Here is a 17575-nt window from a genome sequence, read left to right as displayed (position 1 = left end):
GTAATATCACTAGAAAAGCGTTTAAAGCACATAAAATCATATTAAAATATATACATTTACAAGTATGTACTGTATTTACAGTACAGTACATGCATTCGTAAATTTAGATTACTTTTTTCTGTACTCTATTAAAAACTAAAATTTATTTGTTTGTAAGCTTAAAATAGATTCTTATTAACCATATATTATTAAAAATGCATTAATAAATAAAATACAGAACTGGGAATAGTAATTTATGGTTTAGCCTAGTGACAAGTAGATTCCGAGACAAGTAAATTCGACTTACGTCGTTTTTCGACTTAAGTCGTTTTCCTGGAACCAATTATCGACGTAAGGCGAGGTATACCTGTATTGATAGACCAGAATTGTTGAAATATCATTAATCATTCTTTAGTGTAAATTTGTTAGGAATGCGACTACACATGAATCTGTGCATAATATATTGCGATAAAGCTTTATTTTACCACAAAATCTAATAAATCAATTGATGACTTTGGTACAGAAGGTAGTTATTAAATTTAACTATTTTATAATCAACTATAATTTAATTTTTATTTTATTTAGTAGTTTTAAATGTCCACAAACTTTTTGACCCTCTTCAAGAATTCCTTGATCTTTTATTAACTCCCCTCTCAGCTTTAGATAATACAGTTAATAATGATAGGTGAAATCTGATGAGCTAGTATTAATCCACACATCATTTTGTCTTGGCTCAAGTCTTATTTGTTACTTTATTCTATGCTAGGACAACCTAAAAATAAAGAAATGTTTTTGTGAATTGTTATGGCTACAACAGTTAAGGATTTATTAGCAGTGGCAGTTTAAGAATTAAAAATTATTGACTAATGTTTGTATATCATTATTTAGTCAGGAAACAGCTGAGTAAATAACTGTTTTGGATATTGTAATACCAACAGTGCAGATAAACATTCATGGGTGAAGCCCAAGTTTTTCACATAGTTCAAGAGCATTGAAGATGGCCTGTTTCATAGCCAGACAAAACCCAATTTTATCTCTGTCTTGTGAATACCAAAATGGTCTAGTGATCATCACGAGAATAAGAAAACACTTGTCTGTCATTGGAAAATGAGAGAATTAACAGTCTGATAAAGAAATGCACCCTTAGTGTGCAAATTACATCATCCTGAACTGTCATATACATAATCTATTGCATTAAAGTTTTAATGAACTATTTTGAATCAATTCCTCAAATGCCTTATTGACCTCTGGGGGATCATTAACACTTTGGGATCTCCTGTTCTAAAGCAATAGATTTATTAAATATCCTAAAGCATTTAGAAACACACATTATCATCATTAAAAATAGAAAAAAGTTAAATGATTGCTCTTTAATACAAATAGATTTAGACTTTAGATATGCAATATAATTACTGTTACCTTTAATGCAAAAATTTGATGACATTTCATAAAATTCAATTATAAATTGATTCAGTTGAATTCAAAGCAGAATAATAATAATGATTATCTATTTTTATTACTCATTACATTCATCATTCGAAAATTTTTCTAATGAACATGATAATCAGAATATATGAGATGTATGTAAATAATGTTCAATTTCTAGATTTTTATTATTCTTGATTAATAAAAAATCAAGAATATGTATCTATTAAAGCAATTATTAAAACTCTGGAGTATTAAGCATAGTTAGCTAATGATATACTATACTTATAATGATTGTATTGTTTAATGAAAAGAAAAACATGCAAGGTCCAAAACTGTTAACAAGAAATAAACCTTGTACCAGAATTTGTTTTAAAAAAAAAAAAAACTTTAATAAACTAGAAATGTCAGTACTACAAGACTGACATTACAGATTGACTACAAATGAAAATATATTACTACAACAAAAACCATTATTAGAAAGCTTATGTTACAACAATAAAAATTGATTATTAGTAAAACTTAGTTATTTCAAAATTTCAAACACTTAACCTGGTTAGGGAAGAATCTAGAAGAAAACCTGTAATCAGCACCATGACTTACAATTGAATTCGACAGCAACACACTGACCAGCTGATGAGGCAGTTCTGTGGGAACTACAGGGACTTAAGCCCTCCTTATTGAAGAAAAAAAGATTTAGTTATCTGAACTTCAAAATATTGTTTTTAAAAATGTTTATGATGGCAAATATGATTTATCAGATTGTCCTTAGTATAATTATTTTGAACATATTAATAAATGGTACTTATAATTATTCACATATTTTTAATTTTTGAGTGCTACTTTGGATTCTCCTTGATCTGCCATTGCCAACAGGTGAAGGTTAGCTTGCTGTGTCTTTGACAATGTTCTTTCATACATTTCTGATTTGCATATTGCACATACAAGAAATAAGGTTTTGCTTAATTTGTTTTTCTACTAATATCCACTTAGAAAATTACTTAGTACTTATTCCTACATTTATAAATGTGATTAAACTGTTAAAAAAAATGAATATAATTGCATTCCACTAACTTAAATTTTATTGAAATTATACAAATGAAGCTTTAGTTGGAAAGAGTTGAGATTTAACAAAGCTACACAACTCAAAATAAGTGTTACAAAATGGAAAATAAATACTGTATAAAATAAATACACTCTCACCAAAATACTGTATAAGTAAAAAATTTTCTCATGCTACTTCACAAACACCAGTAATATATGCAGTTATCAACATTAGCATGTTGATAACTGCATATATTATTGGTGTTAGTCCCTTCATAAAAATAGCACTTATATATGTGTAGTACTGTTTACACCCTGAAATTACATTATTATTAAAATAAAATATATACTTAAGTTTTATCATTAATGTTTTTAATCAACATTATTATTGTAAAAATACTTTCTACAATTGGTTCTATGGGAAAATACTAATATTAATGTATAAATATGTGCAGTAATTCATTATAATAGGTTATTGCAAAAAATTAGATTTTTAAATTATTTTTTAATGAAATAATCAAAACAGCATGTTCCAAGTATTGTAGTCTCAAATACTTTTGAGTTTCCTGGCTCATCATTTGAGATTAGTTATTTTTCATGCTTTTTATGAACAGCATCTTAAATGCCTTTTATGCCAAATAGTAGTCTTTGTTCTGTCAACTTGCCTGAATAGAATATTTTTAATTAAATCAAAGCTTTTGGAAACTATATAAAATAGAAAGTTATTTCATACAATTAGCCAGTATAATTTTAATTTTTGCCTTTTTCTGTTAAGTAACATATTGTTAAATTTAAAAATCAAATCTAATATTAAAGAAGAAATGCAAAGAAAATATTGGAAATGTAGTCTGAAATAATAAACTTAGTTTATTTGCAAAGGAAGGAGTGTAAGTCAGAAAAACAAAAAAAAACTAATTTAATGAAATATTTTTGTTCTAAAACAAATTTCAGATTTCTAAATAAATTTAGTAAACTTTGATTAATTTTCTAATTATTTAACTTTCCTTCAGTGAACATTTATTTTTTTTTACATAGTGATTTGTTAAGTAACAAGTGCGCATGGTTCATTTCTTTTCTCCAGTTTTCTAATGCTACAGAAAAGTTGTTGAAAATCTTTAAAAAATATATTTCTTCTGATTATTTATTTTTAATTAAAATAAATTACTAAATATACTCATTAAGTTGAATTTGTGCATTACAATTCTGTACTATATAAATTTTTATACTATGTTTATTAGCTTTAAAAAATTTAAGTGAAGTTTATTTTAGTTTTAAATTTTATAACAAATTTTTGTTTTTTGATCAATGAAATATGTAATTAAAATAAAGCATCTTTGAAAAGTAAATAGTTAACTGTTAACAAATTAGAAAAATTATCATTTGTTACTTAAATATAAAGAGAAAATTTTTTTCTCAACTTTTGTTATAAAATTAATGAATATTTAAAATGTTTTAAGAGGGTTATATATCTTATGTAATTTCAGTGTAATTTGTTTATTCTTTAGATATAAATATTCTAAGATATTTAATATCCCAGGTTATGTACGTAATGCATTCCATCAAATAGTAGTAGTATTGTAAATGGTTGTATATAAATTACCATTTTCCATACACTTTTTTTTTATTTAAAGAAAGTTTTTAGGAATGCTGGGGTATTCCTCAGGGAATTCCCTTGTTAAATTCCTTGCTCTACAGCAAGGAAAGAAGAAGAGATATCTCTGTTAATATTTATAGAGATCAAAGGTGAATTTGACAATGCATGGTGGCTCTCAATTTTAAAACTTTTCAGAGATACCAAAGTACCACAGAATATTTTCTATTTACTCAAGGATTTTTTTAAAAAAAAAGAACAGCTGAGCTAAAATTTGGTTTTGTTAAAAAAAAAATAAGCTTGCTCCCTAAATTAAAGTTGTCCTCAAGACAACTCAGTATCTGCACCCCTATCCTAGAATCTTGTTATAAATGGCTTGCTAATTAAATTTTCAGGCTGTTTCTGTTTATTGGTTATAAAATCAGCTATATAATTAAAAAAGTAAATTATTAAGAATTTGCCAAATTTGCTAAAACCCAGACATTTTTGGTCTTCACCCAGACATACAGAGCAAATACCAGACAGGTTGGAACAGAGGAAGCATTGTATCAGTAGGAAAAACTAATTTAGATCATGGTATGGGTAGAAAGATGTGAAGGTGTATCTGCAGCTTGTTTTATCATGAGATGGTTGTAACCTGAATTCTGAAATTTATTCAAAATTATATGAACAAAAGTTTTTCATAAAAATAATGCATTCCTGTCCTAAAGTTAGTAAATTCTTTGAAATATGATTGTCATTTTAAATTATCTTGAAAGCTATAAAATTTGGATTTTTTATTTAATTTCATCATTATCTAGAATTTTGTAAAATTAATCATTTGTCTCTTTAGAATTAAATTTCACTTTTAATCATTCTACTGTTTGATATTGACAGAGGATTTATTTATTAGTATAATTTCTATGTTGAAGAAGTTGGTCATGCTTAAAAATATTTATTTATTGAATTTTCATTTTATTTTATTTTTTAAAGGCTTTGTTAGCTGATAATGAAGGGTTAAGGACAAGTGTTACAAGACTCCAAGAACAGCTAGATGGAACTAAATCGACCAATCGAGCTAAAAAAGGTGCTTTGGAACAGCTGAATCAACGACTCGCACAAAAGATCCAAGAATTAAAAGAAATTCAGCAAGAAATTGCTACATTGCTCAATTCCTGATATATTAGTCCTTGCATTCGCTGCCTGCAATATGGCTGACACTTGGATCACCTTTGCAGCCGGCCAGTCCACATGGGAGTGAAAAATGACTTGCTCCTACATGTCACCCACAGAATTAATAAAACCCAAAACATTTTAAAATAAGAAAAAGTAGAATTGTAAGATTCTGGACACTTCAACTTCTTGCCTCTTAATGGTCATCATTCATTTTTTATCCACATCAGACAAAGCAAGTGATGTAATGTGTTCCTTTTAAGTAATAATTTTGCAACAGTATGTTTGCCCTATTCATAAAAATGGACCAAGTACAAGAAAGCCATAAATATCAGAAATGAATAACTCCCAATTTTGCTTACAACAACATGGTGCTGGCTGCCAATGGAGAGTCCTAATCTTCACCAATTTAGTATTAAAAAATGTTTGTATGATTTGTGTATTTTATATACTGTTATAGTTAGCACTAACTGATGCAGTATAATCACCTCTCTTCCCTAATATTTGCATTCACATTTCTGATAAACCAAATAGCACCATTGTTAGTTTGACAGCAATGGTCAAGCCTTGATTCTAGTACTGCCATTCAGAGGCCAGCAGGCTCAAGTGTCTGTTATGCCATTACTTTTTTTCTGTCTCTCTTTCATTGTATATTCCTCTCTTTAGTATTTCTGCAAAAATGCAAAAAAAAGCAAATAGTTTAAAAATTCAGCATTTATCTGTATTCCAGCCATAAAGATATCTTTGATGTTTTTGATATTCTTAACTTATAGAAGAAAAGAGTGAATAAGGTGTATAGTTTTATCTAATTTCAATAATTAGAAGATGCTTACTGGACTTTTTATTTTATTATTATTATAATTATAATTATTATATTTTTTTAATCAATGAAGAAGTCCAGCAAAGTTCAGATTCTCTAAAATGTGTGCAATACTCAGTTCCCAGATAATGCATTAAAATATGAAGGAAAAAACCAAGATATTTGAAATGCTGGGACCAGATTTTTTCCTGTTTGTTTCTTGTTGTTGTTGTTATATTATTATTTTTTTTTAATGGCTGCTCTTTTATGTTCTCTGTAAAAAATTTGTCAAAGTTGGAATCTTTGACAAGCAAAGGCAGCTTTTGTTTGAAGATTTAATTTTAAATTATCAGGTAAAAATCCAGTGCAGCTTCATTATTTGAAGAAAAAAAAGGAAAAATGATGTTCTGGAATATTCAATCAAAACTATTGTCTTTTGTTATAGAATCTCTTATTGTAATTATTGAAGTTGTATTTTATTATTATTTTATTATTGAACTGAATTCAATGATGTTAAATAAGATTAACTTTTATATGTACAATACATATAACAGACATCACCCTATATAAAGTATATATATAGACATATATATATATATCTATAACTATGTATATGTATATATATACACAGTGTATACATAGATATAAAAAAATACATGCAAAAAAACTATAATAGAATAAACTATGTTTCAGATTAGGTTGTGGGATGACTTGTGGGATGCATCAGAATGTTTTGAAAGTTGGTTGTATTGTTACAATTGGTAAATCTGTTACTTCGTGGTTGTTTTTGATAACTAGCTAGCTAAATCTTTATGATGATCATAAATATGCATGAACATGTAGGAATATCAAATACTCAAGACTCTTTGAGTTCAAACTATTTATTACGCAAAGAAAAATGTCAGGAATTGGATTCATTGGTGATATTTCTTTGTTACTACAGTGCCTTTATTAATTCCACTCTTTTTCTTATCAAAATATATTATGAAAGATATGGCAAAAGAGTGTTTTTCCTTTCAGGGGCAATAAAGAGGCATTAGTTGTCATTGGTTAAATTTATCATCTTACTTTTAACCAGAAGTTAATGGGTGAACTTCTAAAAAAATTGATCAGACAACCATTATTATGATTTATCTATTCAAAACCTATTATTTTCAGCAATTAAAATGCAAAATGCAGAGAACAGCCGCCAGTAAGTCTGTTGGAACAGTCTTGTCAGTTAAAAGAATTGTTTTGTGTTAGAATTACTTGGAGATGCCAAAAGAGCACTGTAAAAACCAAATCAATGTTTGCATGTTCTTAACTGTTTTATGGGTGATTTTTTCCAGAACAATTGAGTCAATAAAAAATTAATTTGTAGTGTCTGAAATTGTCATGATTTATTTATTCATTCATTTGTTTATTAAAGCAAAAATAGTTATTGGTTGCAACTTACTTGTTAGATACTAAAGGAAAAATGATTTTACAGCATTTTTAATATAATTTGAGTATTCAGAATTTCTTTTATTAAAATTAAATTTTCAAAATACAATAGATGTAANTGTATGTAGATGTCCTGCTGTCAGCTATGTGCACAAGAAGTAAAAGCACTTGTGCAACCCTGTAGAAATCTGTGTGACTGCATGTATGCACAGCTTGCAAGTTGCAGTGGTTATCAAGAAATATTAAATTTATGTAATTTATGGCTGATTCTGATCTTTTGAAGAAAGCTAAGGCTGCTACTATAAGTTATAATGACTATTATTGTAAAAAGTAGTCTTTTTTTTATTCAAACTGTACCTGGACTGTTGCATATACCTTTAAATGTACTATACTGTACATGTATTGTAACTTTAATTTAGTCAGAATAAAAAGTTAGAAATGTTCTATACCAGTGGTTCCCAGACTTTTTTTTACAATCCGGTTTGAACATTAACAAATTTTGCAACTCCACAACAAATTTATACATACAAATTTTATTGAATAAATTCTATTTAAATTTTACTATTTTAGAGGAAAATATTAAAAACATAAAAGTAACAACCAAAAAAAATTAATTAAAATAAAATTTCCATAGATAAATTTTTAATTGTTTTACTATAAATTTGAAAATTATCATTTTGAATTGCCTGCATTTTTGACAAAGCTCATAAAATCAAAGTCAATTTTTGAGTTGCCTCATTTTTATTTCAATAAGAAATTTTTTGAAATAGTTGATGATTTTCTTTCAAAAAATGTAATAGCTCTTTTGATGTACTGTACTGTACATTGGATGATTTGTTTCCAAATGTCTAACTCTTTAAACATGAGATCGGTCAGCATTGCCTTAATCCATTTGAGATGAAATTGGCCAAAGGGAAAGTTGTTTGATTGGTTTTTCCATACAAATTCCCTTCATAGCCTGAGGGATAAAAACAATTTCATCTCCAGATACATAGAAGAAATTTCAAAGCTTAGACTTATGATCTTGAAAAAGTTTGCTAAAGATTATACAAAATGATAGAATGCGCACCTTTAACTTTCTTATATGGAAATCCATATTTTAAAAATTCTGCAACATATTTCCTCTTTCTTAAAATTATTGTTTTTGGCTAATTTGTTTATATATTTTANCAAGAGAAAAAGAAAAATATTAAAAATTTTCTAAACTGTTGTTTTAAATGTTTAATAAATCAATAAATTTTCCATTAATAAAGATTTATATACTGTACGTGACTATATATTAGTTACTAATTAAAAATGTATGTAAATAATACAAATTTTAGCATTTACCTTGAGTTGGAAAGAATCCAGTTAAAACATTAATAATTGGGATAAGAAATATTTGCTTTTTTTTAAACTTCAGAATAAAGAAGAACTTTATGAAATAGCTAACTATTATGCAGTTTAAGAAATATCGAATAATGGGATTTCAATATAGCATTTGGTCTCTTGAAATGTAAGTAAACATTTACTAAGAATGGCTTCAATATTCAAATTTTATTGTTAGTGAGATTGCATCTATTATTAATTTCTTTTTAATAAAAATGTCAAATTTTCAGAACAAATTCTACATTTTATTGACATTATTTATTACTTATAATTTACGTTTTTCTATGCTTCCTTACAAATATTTTCCACAAAATTTTTGCCAACTAAGAGCCATTAATTCAAATAAAATAAAATTGATTAAATTGTAATCGTATAGGTATAATTTTCAACAATATTTATCATCCTGTTTTATTTTCTAATAAAGAAACTTCAATAATGCTTTATACCCATTCTTCCTAACCAAATTTTGTAGATATTAGTACATTAATAATTTTTTTTGCTTGCGAATAAGACTATCTAACGTGGGTTTATGACTTTTTAACCCGAACAATCCGATCGTAAAGTCTTTATTCAAATGGACATATAGAATATATAAAGACGTTCTTTGCACGTACACGAAATTTATAGAGCACATTAAGTTGAGTAGAAAAGGGAAATATTACGTAGTCACGAATTTATATACCTAACAAATACTTAAATGTTGGAGAGGGTCGTTTCTGACTACTCAAGTATGGAAGCTGATGGTCGCATTACAATTTATAATAAAATGAATATTGATACTTCGAAGGGCAGTTCGTTGTTCTGTCGTCTCTTCTAGATCATTAATACGTAAATTGTTATATGTCACATTATGTAAGTAGCCGTGAAGAGCACTTTGCAGTGTTCATTTGTAAATTAGTCGAAATTTATCTCCCAAGCCAAATTTGTGAATGACTCTTCTATTAAAATGCATTTATTTTCATTACATTAGTCTGATTATCGCGCGTAATTAATACTGAAAAGTGACTATTGGCGATTAACAATCAAAAATGTACTCAAACTATCAAAAGTTTTTATACAAATTAAGTTTTTAAACGATAAAAATTGATATTTTGTTATAATCTCTTTGTAAAAGAGAAAATATTTCGCGACAATGATATATGTTGTCTCGTGTATCGTAGAAAATTTAATCATCCAATATGAATTTTGATAAATCATTGGGCTGCAATTTGAAAAGTTGTAGACCTATAAATTCCCACTGTCTGTCTGTCTGTTTTATTTTATTGTTCGTCAAGTTTACTTTCTCACGAAATTTTCTACACTGAATTTTATAGTTTTTCTTTGTAACTTTTCTTTTTTTTTAATCTACAATGCGATGTAAACGAATTAAAATTATCTCGACATTTTAGATTTATTTCTATTCTCATTTGCATAATTACCAGTGGTAGGAGCCGAGCGTCTTATTTTTGGGAGTTATGGTGTGACAAACGTCAAACAAAAAAGTAAGATTGATATTTTTATACGAAAAGATAGCGACTCCGGAATTTACTTCGGGCTAGAAAGAATAATGTCAGTATACTATTGTCTTCATGAAATGCAAAGTAAAGCAGTTCGAAAAAACAATACTCTTTATAAAATCACAATTCTATACCAGGCAATAGACCCTAAGGTAAATTATTAAATGATTCTTTGGATGATTAACGACCTGGCCATGGCAGAAACTAGATAATTTATTTTACATTAACAGAAAAAGAAGGTTGTATTCTTAAAAATAGTTTCGAAGTCTATCTCCTATATAAAAATTTATGTAGAAAGAAAATTTGTGTCAATAGCTAAAAAGCTCTAAAATTTTATCTGTATAACGAACAAACCGACACCGGGAATATATGTCAAAATACTAAGATAGCTCCGGGAGTTCCTTCGCTTTTGTGTACAGAATACCCGGATTTAAGGGAATATATGTACACGTCGAGGACAGCTACCGAGGGACTATCATCTCTCCAGCACGTTGAAATAAATTGAAGCCGTCGATCGATTTTCTTCCTTTTTTATATAAAAATAATAAGGAAAATCGTGAATCATTAACCAACTTCTGTAATAATTTTATTGCAGATGTAAAAAAAGAATTCTTTAGTCAAAAACTAGTTACTTGAAAGAATTCAATTAGCAAAATCGCCGTTTATTATTTCTGGAATTTTAATTTATAAGACAATCTGTTTATTTTTCAACATCAAAATCTTAATTACACAAAAACATTTCCATTTATTCTTACAAAAAATATAAAGGATTAAACTAAAATTTTTTATAAAGTTTATTTTTAAATGATCTGGATGATAATTCAGTCAAGCATTACCCATCTTCTCCATTTCTCTCGGATGCTATAAACTATCTTGTAATTAATTAAACTAATTTAGAAATAAGATTTTTGTTGTCACTTTTCTACCAAGACAGACATCTTGACATTTTTAAGAAGAGGCTTTAAACGTAGAAGGTGTAAGTAAACAGCCGTGTTTCTTCTATTATTTAAATAGACGTTTCTAATATTAAAAAGGCAATTCGCTAACGAAAGAAGAAACAACTTTTCTCCATTATTTTATTGAGCGAGATAATAGATTTTAGCGATTTTTTTTCTTCTTTAATTCTTTAGGAATTCTGCAGAAGTTTTCATTTTTATCCAGAGCTTTTTACTCTCTACATTTTATAAATACCGAAGGTTTCTTTAATTCTCTTTTTAATCCGTTTGACCGGTGTCTTTAAAACTCGAAAATACTTTCATTTTACAGAATAGTGTAGAAGAAAAGAGAAACTTTATTTTTTTCGTTTTATTTTCAATAATTTATCAAAGGCAGAACTTGTCTTCCTTTATGCACTTTTCTATAGAGTTGTTCGTTAATTATTCTTTTCGCAGAAGAAAAAAAATCTCGTAGAACATTTAGTTACTCGCAATTTATATTTTGTCGCAGACTGAATTATAATCTCGTTATTTACCTTCTCGCCTCCGACTCATTAATACGTGTGTAGCAAAGTGGCTGACGTGATGGGGAAACTCTATCCATTACGCTAACAAGAGTGAATAGCACAATGTAGATGTTAAAGATTATAGATCGAATTTTGAACATGTTCCAATTAACTTTAAAGGATTGTCTCCATTTGAATATAGAAGAGAGCATTGTCTACGTTATTTGACGGATAATAGCCAGTGGATAAATATAGCACAAAACGTCCGGTTTGCATGTAAAATGAGAAATTTCGGACCGTAAGACATTGCGAAAATTATCCAGATATAATATTTGTATATATATAATTTCTGCCTTTGTCTACAATTTACTTAAATTCTGAAAGAACCGAGATTTAATTCAATTAAGTTCGGATGCATTCATTTATGTTACAACGAAGAGAAATTACCGATTAAACCGTGTTTTATATCGTTTAAATCGCTCCTAAAATATTTATAAACTGGCGTAATTGAATATTTGCCAACTCTATTAATCGGAAGAGTAAAAAAATGGCTAATTTATAGGGCTAATTTTGTTTTAACCTGAAAAATGGCGAAGATCCGAGAAAACTTAAGGGTTATTTATCATTTTTTATGACCTAGTTATTATGGTTTGATAGGATTTATCCATTGATCGATCGACCGGAAGAGGATTTACAGAGAAATTCCATTTTGATGCACGAATATCGAGTTCGATTGTTGCCACAACTTTGAAACATTTGACCGTGAAAGATCGCGCTTGTTCACCGAATTTACACGGAATCCTCCTTTACATCATCGTAAGACATTCATCTTCTACTAGACCAATGCATTTATCATTACCGCAAGTTTTTAGTTTATTTTAGAAACATTGTTTCTGTCCATCAACATTTAGAGTACGTTTCGTATACAGAAACGTACTCTAAATACCAAAAAAAAAACAGGAATTTTAAATATGATTAAATTAATTAAGCACTGACTAAACAGCTTTATTTATTTTAATTGAAGATAATCTATAATTTTACTTCTATGGATTATTAATTTTTCACTTTGTAATTTAAAAAAATAGTCATTTTTTCCATTCTTTCTCTCGAGATGTGCCTAATATTCGACTTTTGTGATATTCTCTAATGGGAATTGAGAATGGAAGAATTTAAAGCATTTAAAAGCTTTCTCAGAGAAGCAATAGAAAATGACTGCAGACTTAAATTATCTTCTTTTTTCGATATATTTTTATTTATTTATTTTATTGTTTAGAAGAGTTTTTCGAAGAAATCTTTGGAGACGGTTTCTATGGAGTAACGTAAGGAAAACTTTATATTAACATAAAAAAAAATATATCTATAATGTTTGGGAGATTATACTTTTTTGATGTTTGGTACGGAAACATCAAAAATATTTTAAATAAAAATTTATCGGAAGCGAGCGAAGAATCTCTAGAGTATCCGTTTTATCGATTATATGTTGGAAGTACATCCAATGAATAGAAGATCCCCATATCCCTTTACAGCTTCGATCTGTACACAAGTTCTGTCGTTATTGACGGATGGTAAATAAACTTTACACTGCACTTCTTTCCTCCGTTGTCAATAGGGAGTGGCGACACGACATCCATCATAACCCAAGACTGACGGCGAAAAATATCCCCGTTTATTGGAGCGAATACATTCTAAAGCTACGTCACGGATGGAATTTGTGACGTCTCCAATTTAAAAGAAAAAAAAAGACAAGTTTTGCTACTGTATTTTCCTTTGTTTCTGGTCGTCGTCGCTGTCGAAACGTAAAAGAAACGTTGCTTACAAGAAATGCCACTGGGAAAAATAAGCCAGGATTCGGGTGCGTGGCCAACTTCCATCCGCTATAAAATAAGGATTGTCCCAATGCTATCTTAAAAACTTTACTGCTAACCCAAATATCGGCCATCTTTTCCCTACCCATCTCTTAAGAGTCGTTTCCATTTCCGAATAATGTCCGCGCAAGAAACTCTTTCCTTCTCGGTTGGGCTAGAAAATTTGGCATTTTCCGCGATAAATTCGAGGAAAATTGGAAACATTCGAGTTATCCATAAAAATTTCTTAAATATTCTTAAAGATATTTTGCACGTTGGCTGCAACATCTAAAAATATTTTAGATTTCATACGTTTTCCCGACTCCTTCTAATTTTATTTGTAGAAATCTTCGTTAAATCAAACTTCATATTTTATAAACTAAGAAAAATATAATTAAATTTAGTTGTTTTAAACTCATATATTTTTTTAATACGGGAGCTGCGTAAATATTGTATAAATAGGATTTATATCTATGGCGACGTGGAAGGGGGAAACGGTATCGCAGAGCTTTAAAACTTTTAAAGTTGCGAATTATAGGTTATTTTATGTGGAAGGGTCGAGAAGGAAAGAAACGATGTAAAAATATTCTTAGATATAAAAGAAAAAAGCGTAGCAAAAATCGTTGGGAAATTACTGGACGGCGGTAAAAAAAATCGTGACGTTGTAATACTGTTATCCAATGGGAGTAAGAATTGGAGAATGCTATTTACAGAAGAACCGAAAGAGATTCTTGCTACAAAATTGCATTCTGTTTTTATTGTAAACAGAACTTGCGTCCCGAAACATTCGAGAAATTCAATAAAAGTAAACACGGATAGGCTACCGGACTGGATACGGTATGCCACTCCCTTTTATATCTTTGTTTTTCTCTAAGTCCTACGACTTTAACTTTGTAATTATATTTTATTTCCAAACCTTTACATAAAATAAGAATTCCCCCCTCATACGTTTCTACTAAATTTTTAAAATGGAATTTTTGTCTTTTACTTCGGCCTCTCGATATTTATTCTTCTCCACTCGGGCACTCTACATTCTACCCACAAAACCCGTCTTGGGCCAGATTTCGTGTACGCCGTCGGTGTTAAAATCGAAGAAGGTGTCGTAGAGGCACCCACGCAGCTTGATGTCTCCTTCTATTCGATATCTCTCTTGTTTTTGAGGCTTCAGATACTCGGAAGTCCACAGATAGCGATCATGAGGATTTCTGATAGAAGCTAGAAAATGGATGGGTTTGTGAGTGGGCCGTTCGCCGTGGTTTGCCGGGAGTAAACGTAAATGTTGGTCTAGAGGCGTTCGACTGCATGTATATCGGTAGAAGGGATGAAAATGGAGGTTGAAAGGATCTTCTTGCGCGTTCGGATCTTTCCTGTGCCATCTTCCCCTCAGTTCGGTCGATATACCGGGTCTCGTCGATGCGGATACGGGAAGTGGAAGCGTTAGAGGAGGATCGAACTCTTCCGGAAGGACCGACTGACTCGGATGTAGATGGAGGAAATGTTTGGATCCGGTATGTCGACGATAAATCTGTTGGGGAGCTCTGAAATACATCCCATCTTTCACTCGGAAGCGCTCTTCTAAAGGCCTGCCATTATCCGAATATCGAATGAAAGGAGTCAGGACGAAGTCAAAAGGATCCTTCATGTTATAGGGATTTTTCCTTTGATCCTACCGAAACCAAAACGAATAAATTAAATCTCTTTTGATGAAATTTACAACGGAGATTCCTATTGTGGTAGTTTTCGCAGGAATTTCTACAATTTCATAAAGTTTAAGTTCCAGACCTTCAAAGGTTACCACCAGATTACAATTCGCTTCCCCGACTCGACTCTAGATATTTGAATAAATAGAATTTATATCCCGTATCCTTTCGAAGGACGATACAAACTGGTAACAACTAACAAAGCATTCTTACAATTAATTATTACGCTAAGTTATTGTTATAAAAGGTCTTTCTGCGAGATTTTTAAGACGTGAGAAGAGTTCGGGTGGCGATATTGGGCAGCAGAAAGTGAAATTTAATCAGAAGTACCGCCGGGTAGTCAATCAAATAACCACAACCATTCATTTGGCGAAAGGGAAAATCTATCCATCTTAAAAGCTAGCGGATTGGGATTTAATAAAGAAATAGACTCGTCAGCAATTTTATAGAAACTAAACGACATCGCCTTCTTCTTCCTTCGTCTTTATGGTTAAGAAATTTCACTGCAATCTGGATTTATTATTAGAAACAAACGAGAGATCTTAATTCCGAATTTGAAAATTGAACTTTATATCCGGCCAAGTTTAGTACGGGATTAGAATTTTCTTATTGCTTCTCCTGCGATTTCTGCCTGCCAAGGAAAAAAGAAAAGAAGAAAAAACTTTAAAGATTCTCCTGTCCCGAGGAAACTATCCACTTTGATATATCAGTATTAAATTGAAAACACTTCCCACTCCAAAAGAATCGATATGTTGTTGGTTTTCTTGGACTTTCCGGATGTTTTACTTTTAGTTTTGCAATTTTGAATCAATCTTACGCTTGTTACTCGTTTCTATCAATTGAAAAATCAAACCAGATGTGACGATAATTTAATCTTTCTTCTTCCTCGTTCGATATTGAGAGCAACTGGTTTTTTATTGAAAGATTCTTCTTTCGGAAACGAGTGAAATTTTCCCGTTTTTCTATCGATCCAACGATTTTTAATATCGATATCGATTAATTTCATCGATTCTTAATTCTAACTTTATTAATTTATACACAAATTTCCAGAAAAAGATGCCGAGAGGAGGGGAAAAAATCGGGAATTTTTCCGAATTTTGTTTAACTGTAAGATAATAGAAAAAGTTTGGACGGTTGGGTGTGCAAAAGAAGAAAAGAATCGAGAGGGGGAAGAAGAGAATCATGGTCTGTAACAAACAAGACAATCGTTTCAGCAATAACAAACAAAATGAGATCAAAAGTGTTTGCTCTCTCGGCACATTGCGGCCAGAAGTGATGGGTAAAAGTGAATTTTCGTGTACTCTCTTTCGAAATCATTCTATCCGCGGGACCAATTTTCCAGACGGCCCGAGAAGTTAGAGAATGTGGAAATTTTGGAAATGCGAGATATTCCGAAATACGAGATGAAAATGTAAGTTATCGATTGGAAGAGAAAGATGGAATCTGCCTCTCTCCCGTCCCGTTGCACGGATGATGACGAAGAGCAGGAAACGGGCCAATCTCTCCCAAATTTTTCCTTAAGGCGTTTTAAATTGACACGTGGAAAAACGAGAGATACGAGAGAAAAAAGTCGGGCGAAATGCTTTTATCGGTTTACAAATGCGCTCCCGATAAAGGCGTTATCGTTATCAATTTATCAGATACGGGAGAAGTTGTTCAGACTTTTCGCTAGTTTATCGAGTATACACGATAAATTACTTTAATATTTTTTTCCTAGACCAGGTAAATATTTCTACTTATTGGACTACAATTTGAAATAATTGTAGGCCTATAAATTACCGTCTGTCTGTCTGTCCTTCCTTAATCTCGGCAACGGTGTTAGATAGACGAACTGTAATTTGATAAATTTTTAGTTAATCTTTTCCATTTAAACTTGCGACGGTCGACTCTGTCGCTTGGAATTGTTCTTTGTAAACAAGTATAAACTTTTGCCGCATTAATATCGACTGTGTTATAAAAGAAGAAACCTTTATGACGTCGGAGAAGGTTGCTGGCGCGACTTTCGATTGAAGGAGGAGGTTGTAAAGTAAACAAAAATACGATTCCGAGATGAATATTTATTATTGCGCCGGGACCGGAAAAAAGATTTAGCATGCAAATGTAAAAATTTGCACCGACTTCATCCGTTAAAGAACAAATTCGATAACGATATTTGCCATTCGAATGCGGGAGGAAAATGATAAAAAAAAAACATTTTTCAATATACGGAATGGATATTAAAGATGTTATCTGGATAGAGAACAGAATTCATATTCCGTAATATAGAAGTGCTCCGGGGAATTTTTCAATTCCACAATATCTCCTTAACCCAGTT

The 17575-nt window shown here is 30.2% G+C and overlaps 2 protein-coding genes across 2 annotated transcripts in view; one reads left to right on the top strand and one right to left on the bottom strand.

Moving 5' to 3' along the window:
- Positions 1–7359, top strand: part of LOC111621070 (homer protein homolog 2-like) — a 274865-nt gene extending 267506 nt beyond the window's left edge. The window contains exon 9 of the mRNA XM_023363129.1: positions 5012–7359. Within this exon, the coding sequence (XP_023218897.1) occupies positions 5012–5197 (186 nt within the window). The 3' untranslated portion in view covers positions 5198–7359. The remainder of the gene's footprint in view (positions 1–5011) is intronic.
- Positions 7360–14441: 7082 nt separating this feature from the next.
- On the bottom strand, positions 14442–15645 carry LOC111621069. Its single transcript, XM_023363127.1, has 2 exons — positions 15344–15645; positions 14442–15227 (listed from the first exon to the last, which is right to left on the bottom strand). Exon 2 carries the CDS (start codon positions 15201–15203, stop codon positions 14589–14591), a length of 615 nt encoding a protein of 204 aa, XP_023218895.1. The 5' UTR covers positions 15204–15227; positions 15344–15645; the 3' UTR covers positions 14442–14588.
- Between the last annotated feature and the right edge of the window lie 1930 nt (positions 15646–17575).

Source organism: Centruroides sculpturatus, unplaced genomic scaffold (genome assembly GCF_000671375.1).
Source record: "Centruroides sculpturatus isolate CEXI.00-Female unplaced genomic scaffold, Cexi_2.0 scaffold228, whole genome shotgun sequence".
Lineage (NCBI taxonomy): Eukaryota > Metazoa > Arthropoda > Arachnida > Scorpiones > Buthidae > Centruroides > Centruroides sculpturatus.
Note: the sequence above shows the minus strand (reverse complement) of the source record. Positions and strands in the feature narration are given on the sequence as shown.